The 15,996-nt window shown below is 40.8% G+C and overlaps 1 protein-coding gene across 1 annotated transcript in view; it reads right to left on the bottom strand.

The window, feature by feature from the left end:
• The window catches only part of LOC138756583 (neuroendocrine protein 7B2-like), a 51,861-nt gene that overhangs the window by 14,100 nt on the left and 21,765 nt on the right, over positions 1–15,996 (bottom strand). The window contains exon 2 of the mRNA XM_069923015.1: positions 15,030–15,255. Within this exon, the coding sequence (XP_069779116.1) occupies positions 15,030–15,249 (220 nt within the window). The 5' untranslated portion in view covers positions 15,250–15,255. The remainder of the gene's footprint in view (positions 1–15,029; positions 15,256–15,996) is intronic.

The following is a 15,996-nucleotide window of genomic DNA, read 5'->3' as shown; positions in this document are numbered from 1 at the left end:
TGTTATTCTCCCACATTCTCAATAGCCCTCAGATTTTACTATTCGACAGCACACTAGCAACATTTGACAAATCCTCTATAGAGAAATATTATTTATTGAATATTTTATTTCTCATTTGTTAATGCTTCTGGAAAGAGTTTATCCAAAACTATTATTAAACATTTATTTTAATAAGAAAAAGTTTAACATTACATATGTTGAAAGAAGAGAAAACATGCAGATGTTGTTGAAAATTTTCAATAAATATTTAGTTCGACCCTCGACTTAGTCCAAGTTTTTAATTTTGGCCCTCCGTGAATTTGAGTTTGACACCCCTGCTCTAGGGTCTACAACATGCTCCCCTGTCCCGTGTCCAGCTGAACCAGATGGGCACCAACATTTATAAATTGGATAAAAACTTTATCAAAAAACACAAGCCAAAATCATAACTAATAATCAGATGTCAGCTGTTTTTCCCTTGAATAGATAGAGTAGACTGGGGTGTTCTCTGTCCCCAGTGCTTTTTATCCTTGTGATTGAACCGCTGGTAGAGATTAGCTTTTTGCTGAAGATGTGCTAATATTTCTGACCCAGCTGAATCATTGATAAAATTACAAACAATATTAGAAAAATATGGAAGAATATCAGGTTATATTTAGGAATAATGACCGACAATAATTTACACAACTTATATAAATTTAATTACACTCCTTGATTAGAAAAAAAAGATAAAGATTGACAGAAATGGAAAGACCTGCCAATTACTTTAGTGGGAAGAGTAAATTGTATTAAAATGATACCAACAGTATCTTTTTCAATTGATGCCTATTGCACTACCAAAAAATTTCTTTAAATTATTAAGTAATTATAAGGAAATTCCTATGGAATAACAAAGTGCCAAGAATTCCATGAGAAAAGCTAGTATAGGATTATAAACTGGGAGGATTTATGATCCCAGATTTTTAAGAAGTATTATGTATCAGCACACACAAGTTTTTTAAAATCATTCTTCGAAGGAGACAGTACCAGCTCTTGGATCTGAATGGGATTGAATTCAATTAGAGAGAGGATAATGAAGGACTTTATTTAAGTTAATAACAGAAAATATGGATAATGTGAACTATTTTGTAAACACGAATACACCCTTCTCACTGCAGTAACTGTAGTGCACTACTATGGGGCGTATATATATATATATATATGTAGATATGTGTGAACAGTTTCCTGAGATGGTGAAAGACGTCAGTAAGTAAAGTCTCTTCTGGTATTTGAATCTTGCATCTCTAAGTTATTTAAGAAGCCTCCCAAGTAACACAGAGACATAGCATGGTGGCAGCGGTATAAGAGAACAAGAATAAAACCATATAATTGATTGTAAATCACTGGAGCAAGAACTAAAGGACATTAAAAGGATGGAAGTCACAGCCAAAGTGACTGAGCCGACTGACTGGGTCAATTCCATAGTGGTCAAAGAAAAACCACTTGAGAATATGTCTGACCCTAAAGACTTAAATCAAACAATAAAAAGGAATCACTACCCAATACCAGCACTAGAAGACATCGCAGTGGAACTAACAGGATCCAAAATCTTTAGCAAGCTAGATGCTAAGAATGGATACTGGAGTGTGAAACTAGATGAGGAATCAACACTACTAACAATGTTCAATACTCCATTTGGTCATTACAAGTTACTGCAACTACCTTTTGACCTGGTGAGCCAGGATGTGTTGCAAATGAAGATTGATGAGGCCTGCAGAGGGTGTAAAGGTACTGCTGGCATTGCGGACGACATCCAGGTTTTTGTCAGAGATGGAAAAGCTCATGATCTTCATCAACATGAGGCCACGGAGAGAACCAAGAGGAGCTGGAATTAAATTTAATGCAGACAAATGCATTATAAAAGAGAAGGAATGCCAATCCTTCGGAATGGTGTACACTCTTGATGGGGTAAATTCAAGCCCAGAGAAGATTAAAGCCATTGCCGAGATGGAGCACCCAAAGGACAGAAAGGAACTCAGAAGTTTCCTTGGGCTGGTTGAATACATGACTTCCTTCGTACCACATATGCCAGACTACACAGCAAACATCAGAGAGTTGCTGAAAAGATGTGGAATTTCAGTGGTCATCTCTTCTTGTATGGACCACAAGGGCTTGGACCAGGTTGAACTAAGAATTCACAACCCATCTTCAAAATGGGGGTTTTCCACAAGCTTGCCAGCTTGTCCTGTTCCAGTCCCAGCTGCTGCTGCTGAACTTTAGAACTGAATTCTCATTCTCATTCTCTCTCTCTCATTAGGCTTCTTCAGGTGGATTCTCTGCTAAGAATGCACCTGAAGAAGAGAAAGTGGCTCTTTGATTTGCCGTTCAGGTGGCAGCGCTAAAAGCGCAGTGCTGGCCACCTGAAAGGACAGCTGCACTGGGATGCGCATCTGAGCACACTCCGGCTCCTGTCCCTTGAGCTATCAAGTTAGGATGGCTGGCTGTCAGCACGGGGACATCCCCCGAGGAATGTCCCCACACTGATTGCTCTGCCACCTGGCAGGGGAGAAGGGGGCTGGAGTGGCCAGCGGGGGAGAGGGAGGCTGGGGTGGCCAGTGGGGGAGAGGGGGGCTGGTGCGGCCGGCGGGGAAAAAGGGGGCTGGGGTGGCCGGCGGGGGAGAAGGGGGCTGGAGCAGCCAGGAGGGGGGGAAGGGGGCTGGAGAAGCCGGCAGGGGGAGAAGAGGGCTGAAGCAGCCGGCAGGGGAGAAGGGGGCTGGAGCAGCCGGCGGGGGAGAAGGGGCTGGAGCAGCTGGCGGGGGAGAAGGGGGCTGGAGCAGCTGGCGGGTGAGAATGGTGCTCAAATCAGGTACTGGCATTGTTTTGGCCAGCTTCCTTCTCCCCTGTCGGCCGCTCCAGCCCCCTTCGCCCACTCCGGCCACTCCAGTCCCATTCTCCCCCACTGGCCACTTCAGCCCCCTTCTCCCCCGCCGGCAGTTCCAGCCCCCCTTCTCTCCCTCTGGCCGCTCCAGCCCTGTTCTCCCCCACCAACCGCTCCAACCCCCGTTCTCCCCGCCGGCCGCTCTAGCCCCGCAGTCCCCGTGCTGACAGTCCAGCCAGCTGCTCCTGCCCCGATGTTCTGTGGCGGGGAAGAGACAGCTAGGAGAGGAGCGGCGATTATCCCTCTCGGAAGAGGGTTACAAAGTTCGCCTTGCAAGCGCCTCCTGAAAATTCATGTGGCCTCCCAACAGCACATATTGCCAAAATATGTGGCTTTACAAGTGGGGCAATTGGCCACCTGAAAGTGCCTTCTCTCTCTCTCTCTCTCTCTCTCTCTCTCTCTCTCTGAGAAAAAAACCCACAATATTTCATTACTCCACAGCATGTCCAATTAACACCTACTTGTGAAGTCCTTATAGGCATTCTTCAAAGATTTTGCAAAGGCACTCGGAGCCTGGACTGTCCGCTTGAGCAGAGCTCTAGCACTTCAAATGAGATCAGTGCTCTGTGATTAGTAAGATATTGCTTAAGGCCATATGTGAGTTGGAAGGGAGGGTTGAGAATCACTGCTCTAGACCCAATTGTTACTGAAATATTTTGCTTGAGAAAATTTGTTACTGGCCTATTTCCTCTGGAGTTATGAAACTGTGCACATAATGAGTCAATTAGGTAAGATTAAAACAATGATTTTCAAACTTTTTCTTTCCACCCACATACCACCTTAACCAATCCCTTACTAATTACTGAACACCTAGGGCAGAGGGAATGCTCAAAGTTGTATGTGAGTGGAAAGAAAAAGGTTGAGAACCACTGCTCTATCCCTTTCTTACATCCATTGTCCTTCCAACACACCAGCATTTTATCATTCCACCTTCTTTTTGCCTCCTGGTCTCATACATTTATTAATTTCTTCCATTTTGATCCCACATTTTTTTTTCTCCACAACAATTGGAGTTTCACATTGTTGAACATCCCATGTTTCCTCCATTGGCCAACATTCTCCACCCAAACATTTGGTTAATGCGTAACATAATTTTCTTAGATTTTTTACATTGCTTGAATAGCTGGCCCATAAACACTTTTGTCTGGACCTTGTCCCATTTTTCTTTCTATTTCTTCCTTCTACAATTTTTTTCCCTTTTCCACAGTTGCCGCATCTTTCCCTACACTTGTCCCAACTTAATATTTTTCCTCTGCCTTTTGTGAACACTGCTCTAAATTCAAGTTCTCTTCCTTTTTAAAAACAATCACTGATATCTTTAACAGACTCTAGTATTTTCCCATTAAAAAATATTCTTTTTAAGCCATTTCTTGCTGCTGAAATTTATAGAAAGAAAAGCAAATCCATACAATCTATGCTATAATCTATCATTATCTACTCTCCCCTCTTTTACTCTTTATATACAACTTGTCCGTGAACTACTCTTTGCAGACGATGCCACTTTAGTTGCCCATTCAGACCCAGCTCTTCAGCGCTTGACGTCCTGTTTTGCGGAAACTGCCAAAATGTTTGGCCTGGAAGTCAGCCTGAAGAATACTGAGGTCCTCCATCAGCCAGCCACCCCCCCCCCCCCCACCCCACATCTCCATCGGGCACACAAAACTCAAAACGGTCAACCAGTTTACCTATCTTGGCTGCACCATTTCATCGGATGCAAGGATCGACAATGAGATAGACAACAGACTCGTCAAGGCAGGGCGTGGCAAGATGGCGTAGGGAACAGACGTGCCTTCCAGACCTCTCCTGACTGATTTATTGTTTTGTCTTTAAGTGCCCGTTAAAGTTCTTTTAAAAGTTTATAAATAATAAGAGGTGTTGGATTAGTGCCTAATGGTTTATATGCAAAAAAAGAGGTAAAAGAAAACATCAACAGATTGTTAAAAAACTACATTTTCCGAAATTGTCTGAGCCTACGTGTTTACAAGAAGCCAGGACTCAGCGTAGAATGGATCCAGAGGAGGACGTGCAGAGTTTGGCATTGAAGTTCCGTTTTAAGCCGGTGAGGCTCTTTGAAGGTCGCAGTCAACAGCTTTCAGACCAAGGAGCTGGACGGGTGCCAGTATTTCACACAACGGCCACTGTGAGTGCTGTTACTCAGTCTTTGACAGTTGAATCAGCTGGGGCGCCACCAGCTGGAGAGTTAAAGAGATGTCATTCGACTGCTACAGTGGTGGCGCTGCAAAATGCATCTTCAATTACAATGGTTTTTCCAGACATCGATTCAGTGAAGATGATTAAAGAGATTTGTCTTAAAGATAACTCTGATCTTCAGTCTCCTGGCATTGCTGGGGGGACTTTGAGAGGGATTTTTATACGAAGTCAAACTGCTAGAAAAGATACTAAATTAAGGGAAGGGACAGAAGATCCCGTGGTCTCTAAGGAACAGCAAGACCCCATTATGCCTGAATCTACTTCTGTTGAAATGTCTGTTAAGGATCTTGAAGATAAGATATATTCTGTATCGAGTCACTTAGCTAATTTTGTGAACCTGTTTATTTCTAAGATTAATGCGATGACGGAAGTCATTAATGGAGCTTTTAAGCTTGAAACCATTGAAAGATTTGAAATGTGTGATCAAGGTTTAGTCGATGCACAGGATCAACTGCAAGATGAAAATAGAATAATTGAAACATTGCAGATCCAAAATAAAAATTTAGCAAAAAAGGTTGATTATTTGGAGAATCAATCTAGACAGAATAACGTGAAAATTGTTGGTTTGCCAGAAGGCATAGAAGGACCAGATCCAAGAAAATTTTTTACTGAATGGATTCCACGAGTGTTAGGACAGGATAAATTCCCTGAAGGTTTAATACTGGAACGTGCTTATAGAGTTTTAAGAAGAAAATCTTTTTCAGGACAGAATCCAAGATCTGTTTTGATCCGTTGTTTAAACTATTGTGACAGAGAGACAATTTTACGTACGGTTACTAGAAATGCCCAGCAAAATAGATCTCCTTTGATGGTTCAGAATAATCCTGTTTTCTTCTATCAAGATTTGAGTCAAGAAATTATGTTTCAACGACGCGAATTTAATTCTGTGAAAGAACGGTTGTGGAAAAAAAAGACATAAGGCAACATTTTTTTTTTTTTTAATTTTATTATTTTTTTTTTATTTTTTTTTAATTTTTTTATTTTTCACACCATAAATCACATTAGCCATGATATACACTATTTCTTTTCACACATATACAGTGACTTTTTCTCCCCCCCCCCCTTTCCTCCCAAACCACCCCCCCACCCCCCCCTCTCATCCATTTTAGGTATACAATCTAGGTTGCATTAAGCCAGTCAGACAATGTTGTCATTCAACAAAATTACACCAGAAATTCTACTGAGTCCATTCTTTTCTTTCCTTCTCCTTCCATCAACTTAGGTAATGTTTGTCCCCGGTAGGTTTTCGCTATTGTATTTAATGTAAGGCTCCTATACTTGTTCGAATATTTCTATGTTATTTCTTAACCAATATGTTATTTTTTCTAATGGAATACATTTATTCATTTAAATTTGGTAGTTTCTTCCTTTTAATTTGGTTATGTATTCCATTAATATTTAAAGACATATAGTTCAGCGTAGCCCTTTTATATTTTGTTTATCTTCTCTTTCCGTTTTTCCATCATTACCTTTCCTCCTTTTCCATTTCTGTTTTCTTATTTTCAACTCTTTATAAGACAACATTCCTACAACATCTAACATTTTCCTTATTCTCCTATTTCTATCTTATTTATCCCCAATCTCCCCTTCACCTCCTGAGTTGTCCTTTATCCCTTGTCGGACAACCACATCTCCCCTCTCCATTTGGATTTGCGAATCCACTCGCAAGCGTCAACTGATTTTGCAGTGACCGCTATTTCCCCCCACCCCGCCTCCCCCAGAAAAGATTTCACTTTTCATATGTCACAAAGGTCCCTCTTTTAATTCCCTCCTTATTCTCTCTATTCCATTACCTTCCCTTATTAATTCTTGTCTATACTATCCATATTTTCCTCTAAGTACAGATACATTCATGTATGCTCATTGTCTCTATTCACTCTTATACCTCTTTACCTGCATACATATCAATCGTGATCATTTTTACTCTCATTACCCGTCTTCATCCCTCAGTCTATTTTTGTCTTTACCCACATACATATCAGTCGTGATCATTTTAACTCTCATTACCCGTCTTCCTCCCTCAGTCTATTTTTGTAATTGTTCTGCAAATTTTCGTGCTTCTTCTGGATCCGAGAATAGTCTGTTTTGTTGTCCTGGAATAAATATTTTCAATACCGCTGGATGCTTTAGTATAAATTTATACCCTTTCTTCCATAAAATCGCCTTTGCTGTATTGAACTCTTTTCTCTTCTTTAGGAGTTCAAAACTTATATCTGGATAAATGAAGATTTTTTGCCCTTTATACTCCAGTGGTTTGTTGCCCTCTCTTACTTTTTCCATTGTCTTCTCCAGTACCTTTTCTCTTGTAGTATATCTTAGGAATTTTACTACAATAGATCTTGGTTTTTGTTGTGGTTGTGGTTTAGAGGCCAATACTCTATGTGCCCTTTCTATTTCCATTTCATGCTGTAGTTCTGGACATCCTAGGGTCTTAGGGATCCACTCTTTTATAAACTCCCTCATATTCTTGCCTTCTTCATCTTCCTTAAGGCCCACTATCTTTATGTTATTTCTTCTGTTATGGTTTTCCATTGTATCTATTTTTTGAGCTAGTAGTTCTTGTGTCTCTTTAGTTTTTTTATTAGATTTCTCCAATTTCTTTTTTAAGTCTTCTACCTCCATTTCTGCTGCTACTGCCCGCTCTTCCATCTTGTCCATTTTTTTTCCCATTTCTGTTAAGGTCATCTCCATTTTAATTATTTTCTCCTCTGTGTTGTTTATTCTTTTTCTTAAATCCTTAAATTCCTGTGTTTGCCATTCTTTAAATGACTCCATGTATCCTTTAATAAGAGCAAGTATATCCTTTACCTTGCCTATCTTTTCTTCTTCTATTTCACCATACTCTTCCTCTTCTTCTTCCTCTGGGTTGACCATCTGTTGTTTCTTTGTTGCCCTTTCCTCCTCTTCTTTCTTGTTTCTATTGTCTTCTGTGGTCTCTTCTTGCTGCAGGTGTTCTGCAGCTGTCGTTGCCGGCTGTGGAGATCGACTCCCCAGCTGGTCCCCCCTCCCGTCGGTGTGTTTTTTTTCCATTCGCATCGCGCATGCGCGAAACTTCGCGCATGCGCGGTTGCGCACTTTTGTTCGGCTCTGCGAGCCATTTTTGTAGTCCATTATTTACCGACCTGCGGGAGCGGGTTTCTCTCTCCGCCGCGGGCCTCTTCGGACAGGTAAGGCCTTCACCTTTTCCCTCCTTTGTCTTCTCTTCCTCTCTTCTTACCGTTGCTTTCGACTTTTCTTTTTTTGTCGCCATCTTCTTTCCACCTTTATACTCACTTTTCTGTAACTTTTATTTCTGTGCCTTTGTGTTTTCTCTTGTTTTTCCCGACTTTTCTGGAGAGGGCTGGAGTTCACCGTCCGGCCACTACTCCATCGCGTGACTCCTGCCTGACATAAGGCAACATTTAGGTATTCTGCGGTACTGAAGATTTTTTAGGATGGAAATTAGCCAAAGTTCTTTGACAATCCTAAAGAGGTTATGGACTTTGCTCAGTCTCTACCAATCATGCAGTTTCAGGAACGATGTAGTCCTTTAAGGTCCAAAGAGAGTAGAGATGTAAGGTGGGATCCAGATTTTTAAAAGAAATGGAAGCAATGGTGACCGAAGTGGTAACGTTGATTTAAAAAAATAACTCTTTTATCTTTTTTTTGAGAAGAGTTTAAATAGTTTAAATAATGATGGTAGTTTAATGAAATGGGAGTTGGGAGAGGGAACTGGGTGGGCACTAGTTTCCTGAAGTCATCAGCTACCTGTGAGTTATCTCACACCCAATATTTTGGGAGAGTTACCGCTTTGGGCGGTTTAAACAGGAGGAGGTAGTTGTGACCTCCGACCTGTTTTTTTTTCTTTTTAATTTTTGGGTGAAGAAGTGAAGGTTTTTTTTATTTTATTTTTTAAAAAATAAATAATTTATTTTAACTCTTTTTGTTTTCTGATTGTAATTGAGAGGGAATTAGGAGGTTTTTTTCTCTCCTTTTTTTTCTCTTTTTTTGGGGGGTGGGGGGTTTTCTCTTTTTTCTTTCTTTTTTAAGAGGATGATGTCACAGAAGATAATAAGTCAAATTGAGGATGTTGAATTAGATGAAGAGGAAGATGAAGGAAAGATGATAAGAAGAAGAAGAAAATTAAGTACAAATACATTAAGGGAGAAGAGTTTAATAAAATTAAGTTAATTTCGATAGAGAATTTTGAAGATGTTATAAATGAAGAATATGGAGAATTTTATAAGAGTTTGAACTTTTTTTTCTTTTTTATATAAGGGGAGGGGAAGGGAATAAAAAGTTTATCTGATTGTTTTTCTAAGGGATGTTTTTGTTCTCTCGATGAATTATAAAGGAAACTTGGTATTTATGGAAATTCTTTATTTATGTATTATTAATTATGATTTTTTTGTATAACAGATATGTGGTTGATATATGATTTTAATATTTGAATTTAGTTTTAAAGTGGATTTCATTTGTTAAATACATGAACATCCCTAACATCGAAGTACTCGAGATGGCAGAGGCCGACAGCTTCGAATCCACGCTGCTGAAGATCCAACTGCACTGGGTAGGTCACATCTCCAGAATGGAGGACCATGGCCTTCCCAAGATCGTGTTATATGGCAAGCTCTCCACTGGCCACCGTGACAGAGGTGCACCAAAGAAGAGGTACAAGGACTGCCTAAAGAAATCTCTTGGTGCCTGCCACATTGACCACCGCCAGTGGGCTGATATCGCCTCAAACCGTGCATCTTGGCGCCTCACAGTTCGGCAGGCAGCAACCTCCTTTGAAGAAGACCGCAGAGCTCACCTCACTGACAAAAGACAAAAGAGGAAAAACCCAACACCCAACCCCAACCCACCAATTTTCCCTTGCAACCGCTGCAACTGTGTCTGCCTGTCCCGCATCGGACTTGTCAGCCACAAACGAGCCTGCAGCTGACGTGGACCTTACCCCTCCATAAATCTTCATCCGCGAAGCCAAGCCAAAGAGAAAGAAAAAAGAAAACAAAGATATATCCTCTTTGATATTATTGTATTTGCTAGCCTACTTTCATACTTCATCTTTCCCTCATGAGTTTTTTTAGTTATCTTCTAAAAACTTCCCAATCCTCCATCTCCCCATTAATGTTTGATTCTTTGTATCCCTTCTCTTTTGCTTTCACGTTGACTTTGACTTTTCTGGTCAGGCACAGTTGTGACATTTTTCCATTTGAATATTCCTTCTTTCTTGGTATGTAGTTATCCTGCACCTGCCCCATTTGTTGCAGAAACTCCGTCCATTGCTGCTCTGCTGTCTTCCCTACTCGTGTCCCCTTCCAATCTAATTTGGCCAGTTTCTCTCTCGTGCCATTCTAATTCCCTTCACTTCACTGAAACTCTTAACACATCTGAGTTTAGTTTCTCTTTGTTAAATCTCAAATTGAACTCGCTCATTTTGTGATCACTGCCCCCTAATGGTTCCTTTTCATGTCTTTTCTATTTGCTGGTGTAATTTGTTGTGCACATCCCAGGTACTGTTTGGAGGTGTGTAAATAACAGCGAACAGTGACTTTTTACTCTTACCATTTCTTAACTCAACCCACAATAATTCTATATCTTCTGATCCTATGTCACCTCTTTCTTATAATTTAATGTTGTTCCTCACCAACAGAGCCATGCCACCCCTTCTGCTAACCTGCCCATCCTTGTGATACATTGGACATCCAGCTCCCAATGATATCCATCCTTTAGCCACAATTCCATGATGGCCACAACGTCATACCTGCCAATGTGTAGCTGTACTATTTTTCTATTTCTTCCTTCTACAATTTTGTTTCTTATGCTGCGTGAATTTAAACATAAAAAAGTTGGCCCTTTATTTGTTATTTTTGACTCTGTTGTAACTCATCCCACTGGCTGCAATTTTGCCCTATCTGCCTGTCCTTCCACACCAACTCTTTGCTAGCTGTCCCCACTTGTGTGCTAACTGCCTCTGCCTCTTCTCTTTGGTTCCCACTCCCTGCAAATCTTTTTTAAACCTCTCCCCTTCCCAAAAGCATTAGCCAACCTCCCTGCCAGGATATGGGTTCCCCTCAAGTTCAGGTGCACCCATCACACTTGTACAGGTCACCCCTTCCCTAGAAAAGGTTCCAGTGGTCAAAAAAATGAATAAGGCCTTTCTTATCAAAACTAACAAGCATTATAAAGTTATTATGTGTATTTTCCTGTTAAAAATCAACCGAAACATTTAGGTGTAAAAGAAGAAAAAAAAATGTCATAACAGATGTCTTGTCACGATGTATATTATTTAGAGTTACAATTCTTTTCTATTCATTTAGTGAGAGAAAATCTCTTGTGATGCAATACAGAAATTATAACCTGTTTCAGCATAAAACTAGAATTTAGTGCTTGTATAAACACTCATCAATTTGAATCATAAAATGGACAACAGGAAATATTCCTGTAATCTTCTAGGCAACTTGGAAATGCATTCAGTTTTCATCATGGTAAAAGTGTCAATAATTTGCAAGTTCCAGTGGGATGGACAATAGAATATAGCCATCCCATCCCAGAAATGAAGTAATGGAAACTGGACAGTACAACACAGAGACATTGCCACATCAGACAGGAGTCATGAAACATCACCAACACACATTCCAGAAGGCAATTTATAAATTTGCTAAAACAGTATAAAGCTGAGTCATTAGAATGAATTTGCTTCATCTGAGCCAGAATACTGGAATCTACTTCACTACCATAAATTTAAATGCCAAGACTCTTCACTGAGGCTTAGTCTAACAATAATTGAAGGAGGAACTGCATTGTCGGAGCCATTTCAATGAAAGTGCATTGACATTACAAAGCTTCACTAAAACAAAAAGATCTAATTGAATGAAATAAATTGGCCCCAAAAAAGCACTTATCCCTCCTCTCATTCATGTAGACATTTATTGTTAGGGCCTCCACCATAGCCATGGATCTTTTAAAGGTGCCCTTCTCGCAACCTCTGTAAGAACTTCTGATGCACCTTACTTTTAAATGACCCTTTCCTTGTAACTCTGTCCCTTTGCCCAAGACTCTCCCATAGGTGGAAATATCACAACATCAATCCTCATTAGGATCTAAGGTGTTTCAGTAAGATTACTCCTCATTCTCCAAAAACTCCAAGAAATACACTTTGGTTTTAGCAATGTTGCCTGGGGAGATAAACATTGGTCTATTTGAATACCGTTCAAAATAGTGCTAGGATATGAAACATTGATTGGGTCAGTGGCGGTTTAATGTGAACCCATTTTAGAATGGACGTGATTGCCGAGCTGGACTGGAGTTGTTTTATTTCGAGTGGAGAAGGTTGAAGGGGAACCTGCTGGAAGTATACAAAATATTGAGGGGTATCAGTAGGGTCAATAATAACACATTTTTCCTTCTAAAAAGTGGCATAAAGGGTCTTGAGTAAGGGGTGAGAGGTTTAGAAGGGATCAAACAAAGTATTATTTTCCTCCCAGAGAGTGGTTGGAGTCTGGAATACATTGCCCAGCAGGTATATGGGGGCAGAAACTCCACAACATATAAAAGGTGTCTAGGTGAGTGCTTGAATTACCAAAGCACAGATGTTTACAAACCATACAGGATAAACATTGGTCAGCATGGATAGAGTGGCCTGTAACACTCATTTCAGTGCTGTTTGACTGTACGAGTCCTCAAGATGTTTTATATATCCCTAATCTGGATCCTTGCTTTAATGTTCCATTGAAGAGGCAACATTCTCTGAGGCAGAACCTCTATTTCAATCCTGCATGAAGTATCAACCTAAATATTATGTATTTGTCTCTAACGAGAGTTGATATCATTATATCCTTCCAGAAGGCAACCGCCTCTCACTAAGCATGGCTGGCACTGAAATCGTGCCTGTGCCCTGTTGAAAGAGACCATCTACAAATTTAGCCAGCAGAGGGACAAATGAGGAGGGTACATTTCAGCTTTAATGACCCATGGAGCTGCTCATCCACAGATGCAGAAAGGAAAATGACCCCAGCTGTGTGGATATAATTTGGGGAATAAATATCTTCTAGTGGCTTAAGAACAATTTAACCACAATCCACACTCATTCAGACTTTAATCATGAGCTTTAATTTCATGGTCAGCTATTCAAGAAGGTTGCACATCACCACCTTTCTAAGGGCAATTGGGGATGCTCAATAAATGCTGGCTTTCCCAGCAATGCCCAAGCTCCATTAATGAATTTAAAAAGTTATCGGAGAGAATGATAATTCATTCATAAAATTTGATTCCTAGGACCAATGAATAATTATATCTCATTGCACTGTTAATGAACTAACCTTATGCAAGGGTTAGCATTTTTAGGTGCTTCATGTCACAACTAGTTGAATCTCGACACATCATTGGTGCAGGAGAAGTCTGCATAGTGGTGCGGTGTATGGAAAGTATTGACAATCTCACTGTCAACACAGTCCCAACATCTGTGCCCAAAGTGCTGCTCATTGTGTTGTTACCTGCTGACAGCATTTACTCATCAATACAAAGATCCAGAATATTAATTAACTTTTGTCCTGTTTTGCTCAGCATGGATAAAATTCCAAGAGGCCTCCTTTGGAGTCCTAGGTTGATCTGATTTTTTAATTCTTTGTTTCTTTTGGAAGGGAACAGATAACTATGCCAGCTAATAACCTATCCAATTGATCAGAAGACGAATAGAGGTGAAATGTGAAATGTGAGTGCTAAAGTTATACAAAGACCAGAACTGTACAGTTTTGTGTACAGAGTATCACAGAGTGGTGTTGCCATGGAGCACCCATCTCAATATTTCAGCTGAATTTGAAATAGAAGATTTGGTATCCTTTCCGGCTTTAAGGTAACCAGGTTTCTTTTGAATATATTAAAAAATGGCTAATTTCTATCTGATGTTAGATTCACAGTCATTTCTGTGTGGGGAATCTAAAATTCAAAACCATAGATTACGGTGAAGGGGTTAAAGTTTAAGGGAGAAACACCAAAGTCTGCAGACATCGTGAATGAAGTAAAAACACAATGCTGGAGAAACTCAACTGGTCAAACAGTGCACTTTATATAGCAAAGATAAAAATGCATGACCAATGTTTTGGGCTTAAGCCCTTCATCAAGGTAGGAGTAAAATGTAGACAGATGCCTGAACAAAATGGTGGTGGAGGGAGGGGCAGCAGAAGGTGCACAATCCCACAGGCAGGAGGTAATAGGTAGAGAAAGGAGGGAGGGCACACCAGAAAACAAGGGGTGGGGAGATGGCTCTGGAAAAGGAGAGGGAAGGGGGTGGAGAGCTGGAGGAATGGAGAAGAGAGAGGAAGAATGTGGAATAGGCTAGCAGAAACTGGAGGTCTATGTTAATGTCATCCGGACGAAGAGTGCCAAGACGGAAAATTAGGTGTTACTCCTCCAATTTATGGGTGGTCTTGGTTTGGCAGGACATGAGGTCATGGACAAACATGTCAGTGCAGGAGTGGTGCACAGAATTGAAATGGTTGGCCACTGGGAGATCCCTGTATTGATGTGGACAGAGCAATGGTGCTTCGTTAAGTGATCTCCCAGTCTGCGCCCAGTCTCTCCAATGTAGAGAAGGCTGTAACGGGAGTTCCGGATGTAGTCAACGACTCCCACGGATACACAAGAGTCAAATCTTTACAGAATGTGGTGAGTCTGTGGAAGGAGCTGCCAGAGAATGATGGAGAGGCTGTAACACTGAAAGGATGTTTGGAGAGGTACGTGGGTAGGAAAGACTTGGAGAGATATGGGCCAAACACAGGCAATGGGACCAGCACTGAAAACCAACTTTGCTGGCAAGAATGAGTTGGGCTGAAGGGCCTGGTTCTAGGCTGCAGAGCTCAATATTCTATTTACTTTTATAAATCCTAATAAACTAAAACCTCTGTGCTCCCCAGCCACGTCTATGGCCAGTGCCCTTTACCTTCAATGCTCTGTGGCCCAACCAGATTTGTGGCTTGGTGAGCTGGGTACTCGACGCGAGGCCGAGCGATGCCCAACTGTTCCATGACTCCATGTAGCAGCCGCTGGATGTCTGCTTCAGTCACCTCGCCTGCATCCTGGGAGCTGTGACCTGAAGCCACTGTCAAACCAAACAGGGTCAGCAAAGCAGTCCTCAACATGAAAGCTGATGATAAATACATGGCAACCTACAGAGGGAAACAAAATAAACTGTCAGTCGGAGAATTGTTGCATTTCCGACATGCATCTGAAATGAAATCAAATAGAGCAAAGAACAGCCCTGTACGAAAGAAAATATAGTGTGTCATATTGAAATGATAGTTTATGTAAAAGCATTAGTATGTTAATTATTACCAAATAACCATAACAGTTAAATTTAACCAATACATTTCTTTCCAAATCATTTACTTAAAGCAGTTACTACTATGTTTTTTTAAAAAAACAGCCTGTTTCACTCACTGTACGATGTAATTACGTGAGCGTTAACCTCTTTGCACTGCGTCAGTGAGACAGGGATTACCTTTGAGGAGCTGTGATATTCTGGCAAATGTGTCCTTCCGGAAACAGATGGGAGCGATATTTTTGCTGTTTTTGTTCACTCCTATTATCCGCTGTGAATAATTTAATTGCTGCTGCCAAGGCAACGGAGCAATGACATCATCCACTTAAGAGGACCAGATGCTGCAGTGGATGTCAGTTTGTTTAGACCAATCACAGAGAAAGGGATGTGTGCAACATCACCGCTGGACCATTCATTCAGATTTATTAAAAAGGCATATTTTGTCTTTTCGTTGTCTTGAAAATATTTTATCTGGTTTATTTAAATCCCAGCTCACCATCAAGTGGCATGTGCTACCTCCAAGTGATAATTAGCCCCTCACTGCTCTAGGAGAGCCAGATTACAAAATGGCAGGTAGTGGCTGTAATAA

The sequence above is a fragment of the Narcine bancroftii genome, chromosome 1, assembly GCF_036971445.1.
Source record: "Narcine bancroftii isolate sNarBan1 chromosome 1, sNarBan1.hap1, whole genome shotgun sequence".
Taxonomy (NCBI): domain Eukaryota; kingdom Metazoa; phylum Chordata; class Chondrichthyes; order Torpediniformes; family Narcinidae; genus Narcine; species Narcine bancroftii.
The sequence above is the reverse complement of the archived record's forward strand: the minus strand, read 5'-3'. Positions and strand labels throughout refer to the sequence as shown.